The sequence below is a fragment of the Bactrocera tryoni genome, chromosome 5 (assembly GCF_016617805.1).
Source record: "Bactrocera tryoni isolate S06 chromosome 5, CSIRO_BtryS06_freeze2, whole genome shotgun sequence".
In the NCBI taxonomy this organism is placed as follows: domain Eukaryota; kingdom Metazoa; phylum Arthropoda; class Insecta; order Diptera; family Tephritidae; genus Bactrocera; species Bactrocera tryoni.
This window is the reverse complement of record NC_052503.1, coordinates 7,866,948-7,883,226: the sequence shown is the minus strand read 5'-3', so window position 1 is coordinate 7,883,226 and position 16,279 is coordinate 7,866,948. Positions and strand designations below refer to the sequence as shown.

The 16,279-nt window shown below is 41.8% G+C and overlaps 3 protein-coding genes across 3 annotated transcripts; 2 read left to right on the top strand and 1 right to left on the bottom strand.

Moving 5' to 3' along the window:
• The first annotated feature begins 1,278 nt into the window (after positions 1-1,278).
• On the top strand, positions 1,279-1,797 carry LOC120779125 (cuticle protein 16.5-like). Its single transcript, XM_040111319.1, has 2 exons — positions 1,279-1,290; positions 1,357-1,797. Exons 1-2 carry the CDS (start codon positions 1,279-1,281, stop codon positions 1,795-1,797), a joined length of 453 nt encoding a protein of 150 aa, XP_039967253.1.
• A 2,395-nt stretch (positions 1,798-4,192) lies between these two features.
• On the bottom strand, positions 4,193-4,716 carry LOC120778200 (translation initiation factor IF-2-like). The gene is made up of 2 exons (XM_040109943.1): positions 4,705-4,716; positions 4,193-4,633 (listed from the first exon to the last, which is right to left on the bottom strand). Exons 1-2 carry the CDS (start codon positions 4,714-4,716, stop codon positions 4,193-4,195), a joined length of 453 nt encoding a protein of 150 aa, XP_039965877.1.
• Positions 4,717-14,202: 9,486 nt separating this feature from the next.
• Positions 14,203-14,984, top strand: LOC120777923 (cuticle protein 16.5-like). The gene is made up of 2 exons (XM_040109506.1): positions 14,203-14,214; positions 14,292-14,984. Exons 1-2 carry the CDS (start codon positions 14,203-14,205, stop codon positions 14,982-14,984), a joined length of 705 nt encoding a protein of 234 aa, XP_039965440.1.
• The last annotated feature ends 1,295 nt before the right edge of the window (positions 14,985-16,279 follow it).

The following is a 16,279-nucleotide window of genomic DNA, read 5'->3' as shown; positions in this document are numbered from 1 at the left end:
TAAAACGTCGAATAACTCGAGAGATTACTGAAAGATTAAATTTGTCTAACAAAAATCGTTTTTAAATTACACTTCTTCTTTCTTGGCGTAGACAACGCTTACGCGGCAATAGCCGAGTTTACAACAACGCGCCAATCGTTCTTACTCTTCGCTATTTGACGCCAATTGGAGTTTCCAAGTGTAGCCTGGTCCTTCTCCACCTGGTCTTTCTAACGAAGTGGGGGTCTTATTCTTCCGATGTTTCCCTCGGCGGGTACTGCGTCGAATACTTTCAGAGCTGTAGTGTTTTCATCCATTCCGACGACATGACTTAGCCAGCGTAGCCGCTGTCTCTTAATTCGCTGAACTATGTCATTGTCGTCGTGTATCTCGTACATATCATCGTTCCATCGACTGCGGTATTTGCCATTGCCAAATCGCAAATGACCATAAATCTTCCGCAGAACCTTTCTCCCGAAAACTCGTAACGCCGAATCATATCCAAATTTAATGCTTGGAAATTTTTCTGTTTTCGAATCTGAAAAATCCGCATTGGGGAATGCACCATGAGTCTATGGAGTTCAAACTTTTGGCGTCGTAAGCAAACAGCTGCTAAGCACACACTAATTATCAAATTTCACACGAGCTAAAACACGCTTCACTAATAAGGAAAATAAAGTTTGGCCTATTCGGTTTGCGCGCACAGTTTTTAAGGACCTGCACGTCTCCAACTTGTAGTTGAATGCGAAAGTGTCGCATGTTCGACTGTGGTCGAGCTTTGTCCGTCTTAGCTTGTTTAAACTTTGGAGAACTAAACAATTAACACGAATCTTACAGGACAGTAAAACTTATTTCAAAATACATTCCAGCAAAATATTTAACACACACGTTACAAAGTCAATGCCGAAAAGACATGCTTTTGGTATTTTCGGTAGTCGGACTAACCAAAACAGCTAATGGCAACTGTGTATAAATATTTACGGCTTATGCTATCCGCGCTGCATAATAAACACAAAGGGCACCAGAAGTAGTTGGGGAAACACAAATAACTCGCGCAAAAATGCACACTCAAACTTATCTGCATGTGTGTGTGTGTTAACCATAAGGTTTTCATGGACAAGCCTTCTGCAATGGAGTGCCAGGCGCCGTCAGCAGCCACGCAGAACACACTCTCGCCGCAAACACCTTTTTTGCTATAAAACACTTGAGCACACTGTTAACAGTTATCAAAAACATTCGCAAGCTCAACGTAAAGACAGCTCGAGTAGTTAGAGAAAATAAAAAAAAAAACCATTCAAAATGTTCAAATACGTAAGTGAACCCGTCAGATTCCTTAGTGAATGATTTAAACTAACAAAAAATATATAACTTTTCCAGGCTGTTGTCATCTTTGCTGCCATCGCCTGTGCTGCCGCCAAACCTCACATCTTGGCCGCTGCTCCGTTGGCTGTCGCCGCTCCAGCGCCTATCATCACCGCCACCAGCAGTCAAGTTGTCGCACGCAACCACAATGGCATCGCTTTCGCTCCAGTAGTCGCCCCAGCACCCATTGCACCCATCGCTCCAGTTGCTAAGGTTGTCGCCCCAGTAGCCGCTGCTCCATTGGCCGCACCAATTGCCCCTCTTGCCGCACCAGCACCTTTGATCGCACGCTATGCTGCCGCTCCCGCACCACTTTTGGCCCGTTACGCTGCTGCTCCCTTCGCTTACTCCGCCCATTTGGCTTCCTACGCTGCTCCTGCTGCCTTCTCCTACGCCCCCGCGTACGCACCAACTCTGCGTTATGCCGCTGCTGCCCCTGCTCCAGTTGCATGGTAAAACAGAAGAACAAACGATGTTGTAAAGATAGACTGTGATAGTTTTTAAGCGATTAAAAAATACTATTGAAATATAAACGACTAACTGTTAATCGAAGTTGCTTTGCTTTCTATTATATCATTGGTGGTATTAAAACTTTAGTGTAATTTCGGAGTACTTGTAATGTGTCAAAATTTCCATTTATGTACAAGTTATGTACTACAAAAATAGTAATAAGAGTCTCATGTCCTCATGTAGGAGCTTCTTATGATTGAGCGCAAAATCACTCTTCGTAACAAGCAAAATATACTTTTTGGATCTTTCTCTATAATCACTCCATCCTCTCAGACGTGAGCTTTATTATGGATAATTATTAGGTCATTCAATTTAGTCAAATACTCCACAATGTATGTTCACAGCCATACATATGGAATGAAGATAACACTCCCTTTCGGTAACAGTCAGCATTGAGACTAATTTAAAAAATGCTCCAGAAGAAATGTCTGCTTATTTTCATTAAGATAACTCTCACGTAATCCGAAATTCACATCATACAATAGTCTACTCATCATATCATATATCATCTCATTTATCTATGAGAGCTAAAGCAAAGTCTGAACCGATTTTTTCTAAATATTTGTTTTAACACTGGACCATATTAGTGCCAGAAAAAGACGTTCATTTAATTTTGCTAAGATATCACTCAAATTGTCGATATTTTTAGATAAAAATTACCTCATATTAGGATTACTATTCGTGCTATTTTAATTCGATTCTTCAGTGCTGCATGATTAATCTGTTGAGAAGTGAACCAGTGATCGTTTTTGGTGTATTTCTATTATCCAGATGTGTTAAGAACGAGGATTAACCCTAAGCTCGTAGAATTGTAGAAATACGAACAAATTACATATTTTGCATTAAATTTATTGGCATCCATATTTCACGAAAAATTTATTGTTTCAAAGTTTACGAAACATTTATTAGACCAGGTTTCAGGGCACTATCACTATGGAATGCGGAATTGTTGATTGCAGCATTTCATTGAAGAAAAACAGACTAACAGATGCTATGTTCGTGAAGATATCTTTCGTACAGACCACCTGTCGCCTAGCCTCTCCCTAGTAGTGGGGCTTTTAACGGTTCATTGCCCTGTTGGCGTCCACGCAGTAAGGCTGGGAATCCTATCTAACAGACGCCATCTGCAGAAGCTGTATCGAAGAAGATGAGGTAGAAACAACTCAACATTTCCTTCTTGACTGTCCCGCATTTGAGAGGTTAAGACTTAAACACTTGTGTGCGAATACCATCACATAACCCACCGAACTGTCAACTGTGTTCAAATTTGTATTGGCTACTAAGCGTTTTGCTAATTTATAGTTCGAACACAGGAGTTCTTCTTTTCTGTGGTATCACAAAGGACTACATAAAGTAGTCCACGTATGGTCCTTGAATAGCCATCTAACCTAACCTAACTTATCGGTTAAGTCCCGGTTAATTACCCAACAGCGTTACCAGAGATTTCGGTTAAAATTTCTATGAGCTTCCTTACAATCGACAATTCAAACCGAACCTCTTTATGTATAGTATGTATTTACATTTGATCGTCCATCACTTTTTCATACGCAAATTTTTTCAATGTGTTGGAGTTTCGGTAGCTGTGAATTGCTGGATTGTTTTCCATACTAGAACCTTATTTGGAGGATATGTAAAAGTTCATACAAGTGAGGAGAGTTCTCTTAGCGCCATTCACTTGGGAGAGAGGCCAACCATTTGATGATGAACATGGTAAAAGTAATAAGAATACACTGCCGTCCAAGAAGTGCGGTGGACGGGACAAGGACTGAGATAAGTAGGTCCTTGTGGCATTTCCTACAGTGGTCATAAAGAAATTCGGTGTGGGATTCGTGGTGGCAGTGAGACTCCGTCGGCGAGTCCTGGCATTTACCCCGGTGGATGAATGTCTAGTAACTATCCGCATAAAAGCGAAGTTGTTCAACATATCGCTCATTTGCGCCCATGGATGACGGAAGAGAAGAGCTCTGCCTCCATGATGAAACATCCTCAAATGGGATACTATATAAAGTATATATATATGACGTTTCCTTTTAAGTGCTACAAACTTTGGAGGGGACTTAATAGATCCTTTCCAGATACAATATGTAAGATAAAAATAGAGAAATAGTAGAACGAAGAATCTTTAGGAAAGTTCTTGTAAAACGCTCATTAACTTTCGTTATTTTCTAATTATTTCTGATTACTATCGAATAATTTCGTAAAGATTAATACCTTCATTCACAGAATGGAATGCAAAGAGGCTTCAAGTAATTAACAGTTAGTCGTTTATATTTCAATAGTATCTTTTAATCGCTTAAAAACTATAACAGTCTATCTTTACAATATCGTTCGTAATGCTGTTTTACCACACAACTGGAGCAGGGGCGGCAGCGGCATAACGCAGAGTTGGTGCGTACGCGGGGGCGTAGGAGAAGGCAGCAGGGGCAGCGTAGGAAGCCAAATGGGCGGGGTAAGCGAAGGGAGCGGCAGCGTAGCGGGCCAAGAGTGGTGCGGGAGCGGCAGCATAGCGTGCGATCAAAGGTGCTGGAGCGGCAAGAGGGGCAATTGGTGCGGCCAATGGAGCAGCGGCTACTGGGGCGACAACCTTAGCGACTGGAGCGATGGGTGCAATGGGTGCTGAGGCCACTACCGGAGCGAAGGCGATGCCATTGTGGTTGCGTGCGACAACTTGACTGCTGGTAGCGGTGATGATCGGTGCCGGAGCGGCCACAGCCAACGGAGCAGCGGCCAAGATGTGAGGTTTGGCGGCAGCGCAGACGATGACAGCAAAGATGACAACAGCCTAGAAGAGTTACACAGATATATTTTTGTTAGTTTTAGTGATTCGCAAAGGAATCTAACGGGATCACTTACGTATTTGAACATTTTGAAAGGTTTTTTGTTTTTTGATTTTCTCTGACTACTCGAGCTGTCTTCACGTTGAGCTTGCGAATGTTTTTGATAACTGTTAACGGTGAGCTGTGTGTTTTATAGCAAACAAAAGTGTCTGACCAAAACTGGGTTCTCAAGTCCACGGTCTGCATTGCAGAGGGCTTGTCCCTGAAGAAACTTCACCACGTACGCAACGCAATAAACATGTAAAAACTGTCTTTCTTAAGCGAGCGTTTTGTGTTTTCCCTAAAGCCAACCATATACATATCTGCGACGCTACTTGAATATGCAGCGTCGGTAGCGGCTTTGTGAAGACTGGCGTACAAATATACATAGGAATGTGTGTGCAGAGGCGAAATGTTGTCAAACATTATATATGGAGTTAAGTTGTCGTTACTGAAGTTACAAGTCATGGTAGGTAAGCCATAATTTCTGAACTTGACCATGAAAATGTGATAATGGCGGAAAATTGTCTAGTGTTGAGGAAAGGAATAGTTTGAATGTTTGTCAGTAAATATTTGGGAAGCAATTGATGGAGTCGTCGCTGTTTTGCAGTCGGTATCGGTAGTCATTGCGGCCGTGTGCATCGATATTACGCGTAGGATTGTGCGCTCAAGTCCTTTAAAGGCATTTCCAAGATAATTTTTTCGATTGACAAAACTTCTTCTACGATTCATCAGTCAATTTGAGAAGTCGAAAAATATAAGTTCCAAATGACGGGATATCTTCAACTTCTGCTTCTTCTTCTTTACTGACATAGACACGCGGTTATAGCCGAGTTAACAACAATATGCCGGTCGTTTCTTCTATTGTTTCTTCTTCTTCCTCTGCTTCTCCAGTCGGGTACTTCGTCGAAAACTTTCAGAGTTGGAGTGCTTTCGTCCATTCGGACAACTTCACAAGCTGACCGACAGGGATAATGCTCGAAAATTCTACGAAAAGATGCGGCGACCAATAGATGGTTTCAAGATCTGAGCATATTCTTGTAGAATCCCCAGAGGTGATCTAGTGATTGTTGCTCAGAGCATACTAACATTATGGAGGGAACACTTCTCCAGCTTACTGAATGACAGTGAAAGTATAAAAGTATATACAGAAGGCGAACCCGATTCCCCAATCGATAACGATGGAGCAAACTTTCCATTACCCCTCTGAGGAACAACAAGGTGGCGGGGACCGATGGATTGCCGGCCAGCTGTTTCGACAGCACGAAAACGAGCTGCCTCATGCTTGATCTTAGTTTCCCCACAAAACTAATGCGGCAGGTTAAATTGACGTCGAGCAATACCAAACCGTCCGTCAGGATCGGGAAGGACCTCTCCGAGCCGTTCGATATTTTCAAATTACAAAACAATAAACCGCTAGAAACTAGGAGTAAAAAGCGTGGCTTAACAACCACCATAGCCACAAGTACGTGTGCGATGCTGGCGCGATAAACGCTTTTTCGACCAAATCCAAGTGGAATCCAGTTCGAAAGCTGTTTTGCTTGGTGCTCATATTGGGATTCAAGAGATTTATAAAGGACATTAAATGGTTGCACCCTTTGTTTTAAACAAGACACAAGAAGTGAAGTTACGCACCTGAAATCCTTGGAGGATTCGAACAGAAAAGATTTCAAACTCGAAATCGAACTAAACAATAACTCTAACTTCGAGTTATGGCACCTGAGTGCTATCCTTGTAAGCAAATCAAAATTGTGAGTTCGAATTTATAGCAATGGAAAGTTCGAAACGAGAAAATTAGATATGGTCCTGGCTATCTTCGAATTTTTCAGTGCTGAATTCGAGAAATTCGAAATTTTTCGTTTGCGAAAAGCAATTCCTCGAAAAATTATGGTTCGGTCTTCGAAAGTCTGTGCACGATATATGCGGATACGATATAACACATTTTCACGCATTCTTTTTATGGCCACGTGGCGGAATGCACGCTGCACCCACGATTCATTGCCATGAATTGAACTGTGGAAATCACTCAATTTAGACCAGATGAAGGCATGAATAGTGGACGCCGATTTTTTTGATATACACACTGCCCACATTGCCATATATCCGCGCTCGTGTGTGTTTGTGCGTGTGTGCGTGTGTTTGAGCAACCACTACAACGCTGGCAGCTTCTGCGCTCTACACAACTTAGTCAACACGTTTTAATTGCTTTCACAAGCAACCCCCTTTTTAAATGATTTTTTATTCCTGCAATATTAAAATCTATATGTTCGTATGCGCGTGTGTGTGTGAGTGTGCACATGCCAGTGCATAGAGTTGTAGAAAAATTATAAATACATACAATAAAGTACAATGAGGATTTTCGGTATGCTGCTTGGATGCTTCAAGCCGTTCTGTCAAATTCTGAAATGCAACAAACTTTACTAACGGAACATTGTTTCGCTAGCCGGCATATCAAAAAGTGTACTCCCACTCGCCTGTCCACAACTACACGCAGCCTCCCGTGTACATGTGTATGTGTGTGTGTGGGTGTGTATAGACGCAAATTCACGTGTTTGTACTGGTGTATTTCCGGCGTGTGCATTTCAAATCCTTGAAACTAAATCAAATTTTAGAAAATAAAATGAAAGAGGGAATTAAATATCAAAAATGCTTCAAGTTACCACAAAGTCGTTTCAGCATGGAGTATTAATTTAATTTTACCTTCGTTATTTTGCTAAAATCTTTTACTTCATAACCAAAATTCATCGAGTGTCTAGAAAGCTAAATTGACTTGAGTTTTGTTTTCGACGTTAAACTTGATACTGGACAGCGTGATATTTGGACTCACAGCTTGATTCCAATTTAATCATATATACTTCTCTTAGAATTATAATTATAATTCTGTGTTATAGGAATAATATGTATTGTTGTTGTTGTAGCGGCACAATTTTTCCGAGTGGACAGTGCATGGCCGGATAAAAATTCGGGTTCGCTCCGTTGCGTAGACCTGGCTGTGGCGGGAAGGGAAATACGATGTATTCGGAAGCCACTGTTAAGTGGGTGCCGACATAGAATAAAACTCAAACAATATTAAAACAATTTGGCAACTTCTGTAGAATTATCTGGAATTGAATTCAGCTTAACATAATTTTGTATTTACTGAGCGTACTATTCGCAACACCATCACCGGTCTTGAAACCTAGCATTGATTATTAGATAATATTCGTTCGAACAGACCATGTCCAACACGCAGTTAAGAGAATGTGGCAGCCGTAGCTGAGAGTGTATACGAAGACCGTGGAGAGTCGATTCGACACCGTTCGCAGCAACTCGAACTGGCGTATGGAACGACTTGGCGCATTTTACGTCGAGACCTTAAATTGAAAGCCTGCTTGTGCAAGAACTGAAGTCACTCGACCTTACCAAGCGACATCGCTTTTCTCTATGGGTTCTTGAAAAGATACAAGAAGATCCGATGTTTTCGATCCAAATTTTGTTCAGGGACAAGGTCCATTTATGATTCAAAAGGTATGTAAACAAGCAAAACTTTCGCATTGGGGACAAAGAGAAACCTGAAGAGATTCATGAGCTGCCATTTCATCCAGAAAAAACAACGGTTTGGTGTGGTTTGTAGGCCGGTGGAATCATCGGTCCATATTTATTCAAAAATGATGCCGGTGAGAACATAACCGTTAATGGCGACCATTATCGCGCCATGATAACCGATTATTTAATGTCTGAAATTGAAACTTCCGATGTCGACATTTGGACAGATAATTTCTAGATTTGGGCAGATTGATTGGCCACCGTTAAACTTCCTGTGGGGATATTTAAAGTCTAAAGTCTATGCGGACAATCCCGTTTCGATTCAGGCCTGGGAGCAAAACAATACGCATTTCGTTCGCCAGTTACCAGTCGAAATGCTCTAACGACTCATCGAGAATACACTGAACGACCACCTGAGATGTAGCCGCCGTCAACATTTGAAAGAGATAATCTTCAAAAAATAAATGCCAAAAAATATTCTATCGAATGGTAATAAAAATTCCCTATTAAATTTGAAGTTTCTGTATTTATTCTTTAAAAAAGGTAGAGAACCTTAAAATGGATCACCCTTTATAACCTCTTAAGCATTTTTTTGGAAATAATTCGAGACAATTTTCAAGTGTTTTAGAGAAAGGCTTTTAATCCCTTAATGCTACTGCACCATTTATTTTTCCAAGTTACAGCGGCAGCGCTTCAAAGCATAACCTCGTCCAAATTTATATTTTAATAATATTAGATTCCAAATTTTCTATTTGTTATTTGTTATAAGTATTATTTTACTATTTTTTTTAATTTCGAGCTTCTTGCCAATAAAATAGATACGCCTTTCAAATACCATGCAAATATTGACAATTTTTGGGTGGTGCGGAATAAATATATTCGCTAACATTTCATATAAGACATGCAAGTATGTATTGATTACGATTTTCAGAAGAATTAAATATATTTTTACGCTTCTGTAAGAACATTAGTCATATAGGCGGAGAATAAATGTGAGTTTCTAGTTAGCCAATCGCTCGCTAACCTATACTTCGGTTAGTCGTTTACCTGTTTCATAGACTCGCAGACATTGCAGAGTAGCTAGAAATTATTAGAATTAGTTAACCGTACCGCTGATATGCTGATCGGGTAGGATAACGGCGTAGAGCTATGGCAGCTGGACGACGCCTGTAAGTAAATCGAGAGCGCAGACGGCCGGGGACTGCTCGGACGAGTGCCAAACGAGCAGGTGTGTACACAAAAGCTGGCGGGCCGAAAACGCGAGTGGTGTGTGCGACTAAGGGGGCAGGAATAACAGAAGGAACAGGCAAAGTTGCTGGAAATGGTACCAAAGGCGCTGCTTGTTGAGCTATAGGAACTATAGAGGGCCGCAGGGCAGGCAAAGGCGCTGCTAGCGGCACACTTGTATGCGCAGCTGAAATACTGTTCAGTGGAACGGCCACGGCTGGCGGATTAACACCGACGATTGGCGCCACAGCTGGTCCATTTATCAGCTTATTGTGGACCTGGTATACAAATTGGCTGCTAACAGCGCTAGCACTTGGCAGGATCTCCACGTCCGGATCGAGCGGAGCGGTAGCAAGCGGCACAGCGGTTAGCACTTTGGTGAACAAGGAAGCGCAGCAGATGCACAGCGTCAGGAGCTGCAAAGCAATTTAAATGGTTAATAAATAATGAGGAAAGCCGTTAGAGGCCGCCAAGCGGGTATATTCACTTTTAGCCACATTTTCTTAACGAGTAGTCCAAGTAGTCCACGTGTTGCCCTCCACAATTAGCGATTATCGAAATGTTTATCATTTCCCGATAAGCTTTTGCTTTTATATTGGAAATGTATTCTATGGGGGCTTGACATAACTCTTACGGAAAATTGGAAGAAAGCAAAGACGATGATAACATTTCACTCAAAGCCTTTTTGAGCGTATTTTTTAACTTGCTACGCATATTATCGGTGTAGGATTATTTAATGTTGTAAATGAAATTGTCATTTTCACTTTCAACCGCAGTGGTTGGCGTTGGCGTTGACGGGATTGCGACAAATAGCGGCAATGCGCTGACAGCCAAGTGTCAATTAACGCTCGCCACACTACTAACCTACAAAGAATAATTGCCAAGTTTGGCCAGCAGACAGCAGCGACGGCGCACTCAAAATGCAGCCACATGCATGAGCATCATTGTGCGCATGCGCAACACGTTGAAGCGGCGGCGCACCGTTACTACCATCCAAACTTACCGACCAAACTACCATCAAGTTAGTATGCTTGTATTTAACAAAACACACACTTATAATGCCTCAATATGTATATACAAGTATGTACATATGAATGCAAGTTGGAAAAAATTGATATTCTAATCACACTTAGTCACTAAGTCTGCGCGCCAATGAATCAAACAAAGCGCACCAACGGCCCGGCGACCGCCACACGTCGCACATGGAATTCCCATTAAACAAAAATATTCGAACGCTTTAAATATTTCAGTATATATGCAAGCACCAGATCAGCGTGGCAATACTTAAAAAATATATGTAGATACATACACACACATTCCGTCCCTCAATATTTTGTAAATGAAGCCAATGCCCAATAAATAAGCAAATGTCCAAAGAATAAGTAAATTCAAGGGAAATACAAGTAATGCGGCGAAGATTTTTATTTTACTCGCAGACATTTCGCAATCCCGAATGTTGACGACGACCCCAACTGTCGATCGACATCTGAAGTAGTAAAATTGCTTTCTTCAGTTCTTTGACTTTGAAAGGTGACTGGAGACCGACTTCATTCTCATTCATTCTAAAAAAAACGTTTAAATACAAAATAGTTTTTTTTTTATTTTCTGGCATTAGTTTATGCAGGGTGATCCATTTCGAGGTTCCCTACTTTTTAAAAGAAAAAACACAGAAATTTCAATTTTAAAGAGGAATGTTTTTTATCATACTAAAGAACATTCACTGGCATTTATTTTTTTAAGACTATCTTTTTAAAATGTTGGCTGCGGCTACGTCTAAGTTGGTTCATACCTTAAGTCCAATTTTCGATAACTCGTTCGAACATTTCGACAGGTATGTAGCTGGCAAAAGGAACGCGTGAAATTGTTCTCCAAGGCCTGAACCAAACGGGATTGTCGATTTAGACTTTAGACTTTACATATCCCCATAGGAAAAAGTCTAATAGTCACATATCACACGATCTTGGTGGCCAAACGGCCGACCCAACACGTGAAATTATCCGCTCACTGAAGTGTTCTCTCAATAAATCTATTGATAGCGCCGTCTTGCTGAAAATAAATGTCGTCGAGATCACAAGCTTTAATTTCAGGCCAATTGAGCGAAAAATGGGCCTCATCGCTAAACGAAATTTGCCTCGAAAACATCGGATCTTCTTGGAAGTTTTCCAGATCATAGATCGAAGCGATGTCGCTTGGCAAGGTCGATGGACAGCTGGAGCGTGTTCAAAGAGCGGCCCTCGTCGGCATTTATGGTAAATAAAGGACGACACCAATAATGGCACTCAATGCCATTCTACACGTTGTAGCTGTAGACATAGTTCGTGGGTGCTCGCAGCGGAATATTCTAGCTGGGCATATGAGGGGCCCCAGGCAGGAGTAGATTGAAACTCTTTACTACTTCAATTCCATTCCTGACAACTTATTCCACTGCAACGCGGAAACTTCACCTGGCGTTTCCTCCTCTGCTCACACACCATCGAGGGATTTGTGGTCTGAGCGAAACCCTTGGAAATTAAAAGCAGTGAGCTTCTGCACGGATGGATTAAAGTTAAGAGGTCGTATAGAAGGTGGAGTTTTCTGTCAAGAGATATCCATTAACACTAATTTCTGATAGCATCTTTCAAGCGGAGGTGGCTGCCATCGAGGAAGCGGTAGATATATTCCGGTATACAGCCATCTTAAGAGATGTGTGCATTCACTCTGTTAGTCGAGCGTCTATATTGGCTCGTCAAAATTTGTCAAGTTGGGCATCACCTCATTAGTAATATTTTGAAATTTTTTCCATATTACACTTGTATGGGTGATGGTCAAAGCGGAATCGCCGGAAACTGCAAAGCCAATGAGTTTGATAGGGAGGGCAACCTTGCCAATTTCATCCGATTGGAAATGAGTTGGTTGTCCGATATCTTATTGTACACTATGGCTGGACTTTTGGCGCTCCAGTGACAAGCTCCAGAACTTGAGCGACTGCGTGATTCTTTCAACTCAAAGTGAACGGTAAGTCTGGACACTGTCCAATAGGTACACACGCGGTATGACTAAATATTTTGTCGGATGCTTTCTGCCAAAGCTGTCGGGAGGAAAGCGAGGTGGAATTATCTTGCCATTTTTTCCTCTTTTGCCCGGCTTTTGGCAGCTTGAGATTGAAATACATATATTGGTAGACAAAGTTTTTAGAACCCAGCGAAGCGCCTGGGATTGATATTAGTCGACTCAATACATTTTTGATAAACCCAAAACGTTTCGACGATTTTTTGTTCAATCCTACGACCTAACCTAAACTGTTCTATGCTTCGACTGTGATGGCCTTCAGCGAATTTTGGTCTCTTCGGTTTGATGAAAATATGTTTGGTGAACTTAGGGGTTTCCACTAAGTTGTTAAGCAGCTATTTTGAGACCTCCATCTGTTTTTCAAAAGATTTAGGTCTTTTGGTAAGAGCTACGCTTTGACATGTTGCATACCCGAAACATTAACCAATATTTATTGGGTCGACCCATTAGTTAAGATCCTCTGCTATCTCTCTGATTACAAGACGGTAATTTCAAGCAAAATTTCTTTAGCTTTTGCTTTGTTATCGTATTCACAGGCGTGGATGGACGTGGCAAGGTTTCCATGACTTTGCGACCGTTTTTTCTCACTCAAATATTATTCAGCATTCCCCAAATGCTTATTCAATATTTCCAACTTTCAAATGAAGTCTTTATTTCCGATGGTAAAAATAGCCAGACAGTCCAGACAAACTTGATCCGATGGTATATATGTACATAACACATTTGTACATATGTACACAAAATAATTTGGCGATATAAGATCTGCCAGCTTTGAAGTTTTAAGTTTTAAATTGTTGCTTCAACAGAAATATTTATCGACTCTTCTCTTAATCATTTCATGAATTCGCCGTGATAAACTGTTTTCCTCTGTATTTTATTGCATACATACACCAATGAGTGGGTATATCCAAATGTATATAATGTAAGTGTATATGGGAGTACATTAATAAGTATATACTTCAATTTTCAAATGCATATAACTGGATATTGACGTACAGATGAAAACACGAATATCTATGTATATATGTATGTATGTACCGTGTATAAGTAGATATCTACTAACTGAAAACTAACTTCTTGCTATAAACATTCCTTGATAATTTGCCAACGGCGTATAACGACGGCAAGTCCTTGAATGGCAGCAAACTGAGCACTTTTGTATTGTTTTGCAATAGAACGCAATTTGTAGAGCTATACACACCGCGATATATACTCCTAAGCTCGCATATGTATGTATAAGCGAGTAACCGCACCGCATAAAAGCCATACAACCGACCATACCGTCACTCAAAGTGCTACGGTTTTGACAAATTGATGTCGCAGACGACGAACATTTGCATTAAGAAGTTAACAAAAGTTGGCAAAGCGTTCAACCAACCCCACCAGTGGCGCGGCAAGGGGTAAAGAGCCAGCCGTAGAATAGGTGGCAGTAGCAGCAGCAATAGTAGAATATGCTAGAGGGAGGGGAACACGCTCTAAGTAATACGGCATGATGTGCAATGAGCGCTAACCACCGGCTCCACCCTATAAAATGCGAGCGATCCACTGTAGTGGAATGCATTCTATGCACGACTCAGCGCACCATCGTTGATTAAAAGCGGCAAACTCAAGAATTCGCCACGAATAAGAAGCAATATAGTAAGGAAGAAGCCAAACAGAACAAGGAGAAAAACCAATAACAAGAACAAAAACCAAAACCAAAACCAAATAAAAGACCCATCAAATATTACTCAGGATGTCGAAACTCGTAAGTGGTTGATTGAATTGAGGAAAGGACTTTTTATTTGCGCACCGTTATGTATTGACTTTTCTACATTCTTCTAGTTGTCGTTGTTGTTGTTGGTGATTGCTCTGAGTGCTAGCTGCGTGACAGCTAAGCCCGACCAAGTGGCCGTAGCTGCGCCTGTTGCTGCTGCTCCAGTTGTTGCTGCTGCCCCGGTTATTGCTGCCGCCCCATACACTGCCGCAGCCGCACCGCCCTATGCCGCCGCCTATAGTGCGCCCTACGCCGCATATTCAGCACCGTACGCGGCATACACTTCAGCGTACGCTGCACCCTACTCAGCGGCATACACTGCCGCCGCCTACACGAACGCTCCATTGAATGCTGCGGTCGCCAGCCAACGCGTGGATATACAAAGCAATTACTACGCAACACCACTGATAGCTGCTGCGGCACCTGCCAAGTTGGTCGCACCACCTGCTCCCATTGCTGCTGCAGCACCTGCTCCTGCTCGTTTTGTTGCGCCAGCCGCCGCCTACCCTGCCGCCGTGCCAGCGGCTTACACAGCTCCTTATGCCCCCATCGCCGCACCCGGTGTGCCTGCCGCTTATACTGCTCCGTACATCGCTCCATCCGTCGCTGCCGTAGCCCCCGCTAACTATGTTGCTCCTGCGGCTGCGGCTGTGGCTCCAGCTCCAGCTCGTTATGTAGCCCCCGCCCCCGCCGCTCCGGTAATAGGTGCCCCAGTTGCTGCTGGCCCAGCTAAGCTGGTTGCACCAAGTGTTGTTGTCTGAGCCGATCCACTCGCAAGTGCGTTGCTATTAAACCGATAAATTCATACATATCTGACGACGAATACGTGAATTCTCTTCTCTAGCTCTAAGTTGACACCTGTTAACCTTACCCATCATTGTTTTTATTGTGTTTGCTTTTGTTTTTATGCGGGAGTATTCATTATTAATATTGCAAGTACCTGAATAAAAGGAAGAAATGTGCTCTTAAATGTGCCAGTAAATTGTTTAAGTGCCATTCACACACCCACACACATGTGTGCACTCATACAAATGCGTGTTTCTGGTGGTGAAACTGGTGGATTTCCATATGCCGAAAGGTTGTTCTTATCAAATCGATTTAAAATGAAGTAGTTTTGGGTGTAGTCTCCGGCGATAAGTTTATGTAACTGGAATATCGAATGAAGAGAGCAGTGTAGAACAGAACGTCGGCCACTAGTTCAAGTCGAGCCCGAGTAATCTGCGAATACTTTTAGCCCTTGAATCAAGTCTTCTTATCGCTGCTACAGCTTTATTGAGTACTTGTTCGAGGTATTAAGTATTCTCACAAATTTCTCGAGGCAGATACATCTCATTTTTACCAGTGATTCATTAGACTAAGATTCAATTAATCGAGAGAGAGAGACTTATTAGACTAAGATAGTGGAATTAATTGAGAGCGACAGCTGGAGTGAGTATATGAAAAAGTACTAAGCATCCGTGAGCTTGGATATTATACAATTTACTGCTGGGTGTGCACATTCATGGTTCAGAATGCGAGTGTCTTGTCAGGAATGCGATGAAATTCTTCGGTTCCTTTTATTTTGAGTGTGGTATTGTCATAAGCTAAGAGAAATTGAAATGCGAACGTGAATTTATGGTCACTTCACCTAGCAAGAGCTTTGCGAACGTCGATATGACTAAAGACTTATGTACATTCGTGTGTTAGTGTCTTAGAAGGAACAGCGAAGGTATATTTGGATCTAATAGCGCAAACGTGGTCTGCACTGTGCAATATTGGTTTGTTAGCTTAACTAAAAATGAAAATATATAATGATAATGGTAAAAATAGTATTTAATAAAATATTTAGGTATAATTATCTTACTCTTCTTTATTACTTTTTACTGGCGTAGACACCGCTTTATGATTATAGCCGAGTTAACAACAGCGCGCTAGTAGTTTCTTCTTTTAGCAATTTGGTGCCAGTTCGAGAGCCAAGTGCAGCCTGATCTCTCTAACTGATTGGAGGTCTTTCTCTTCTTTTGCTTCCTCCGGCGGGTATCAAAAGGTGGCCTCTCTTTAGAGGCTGTTGTTTTGT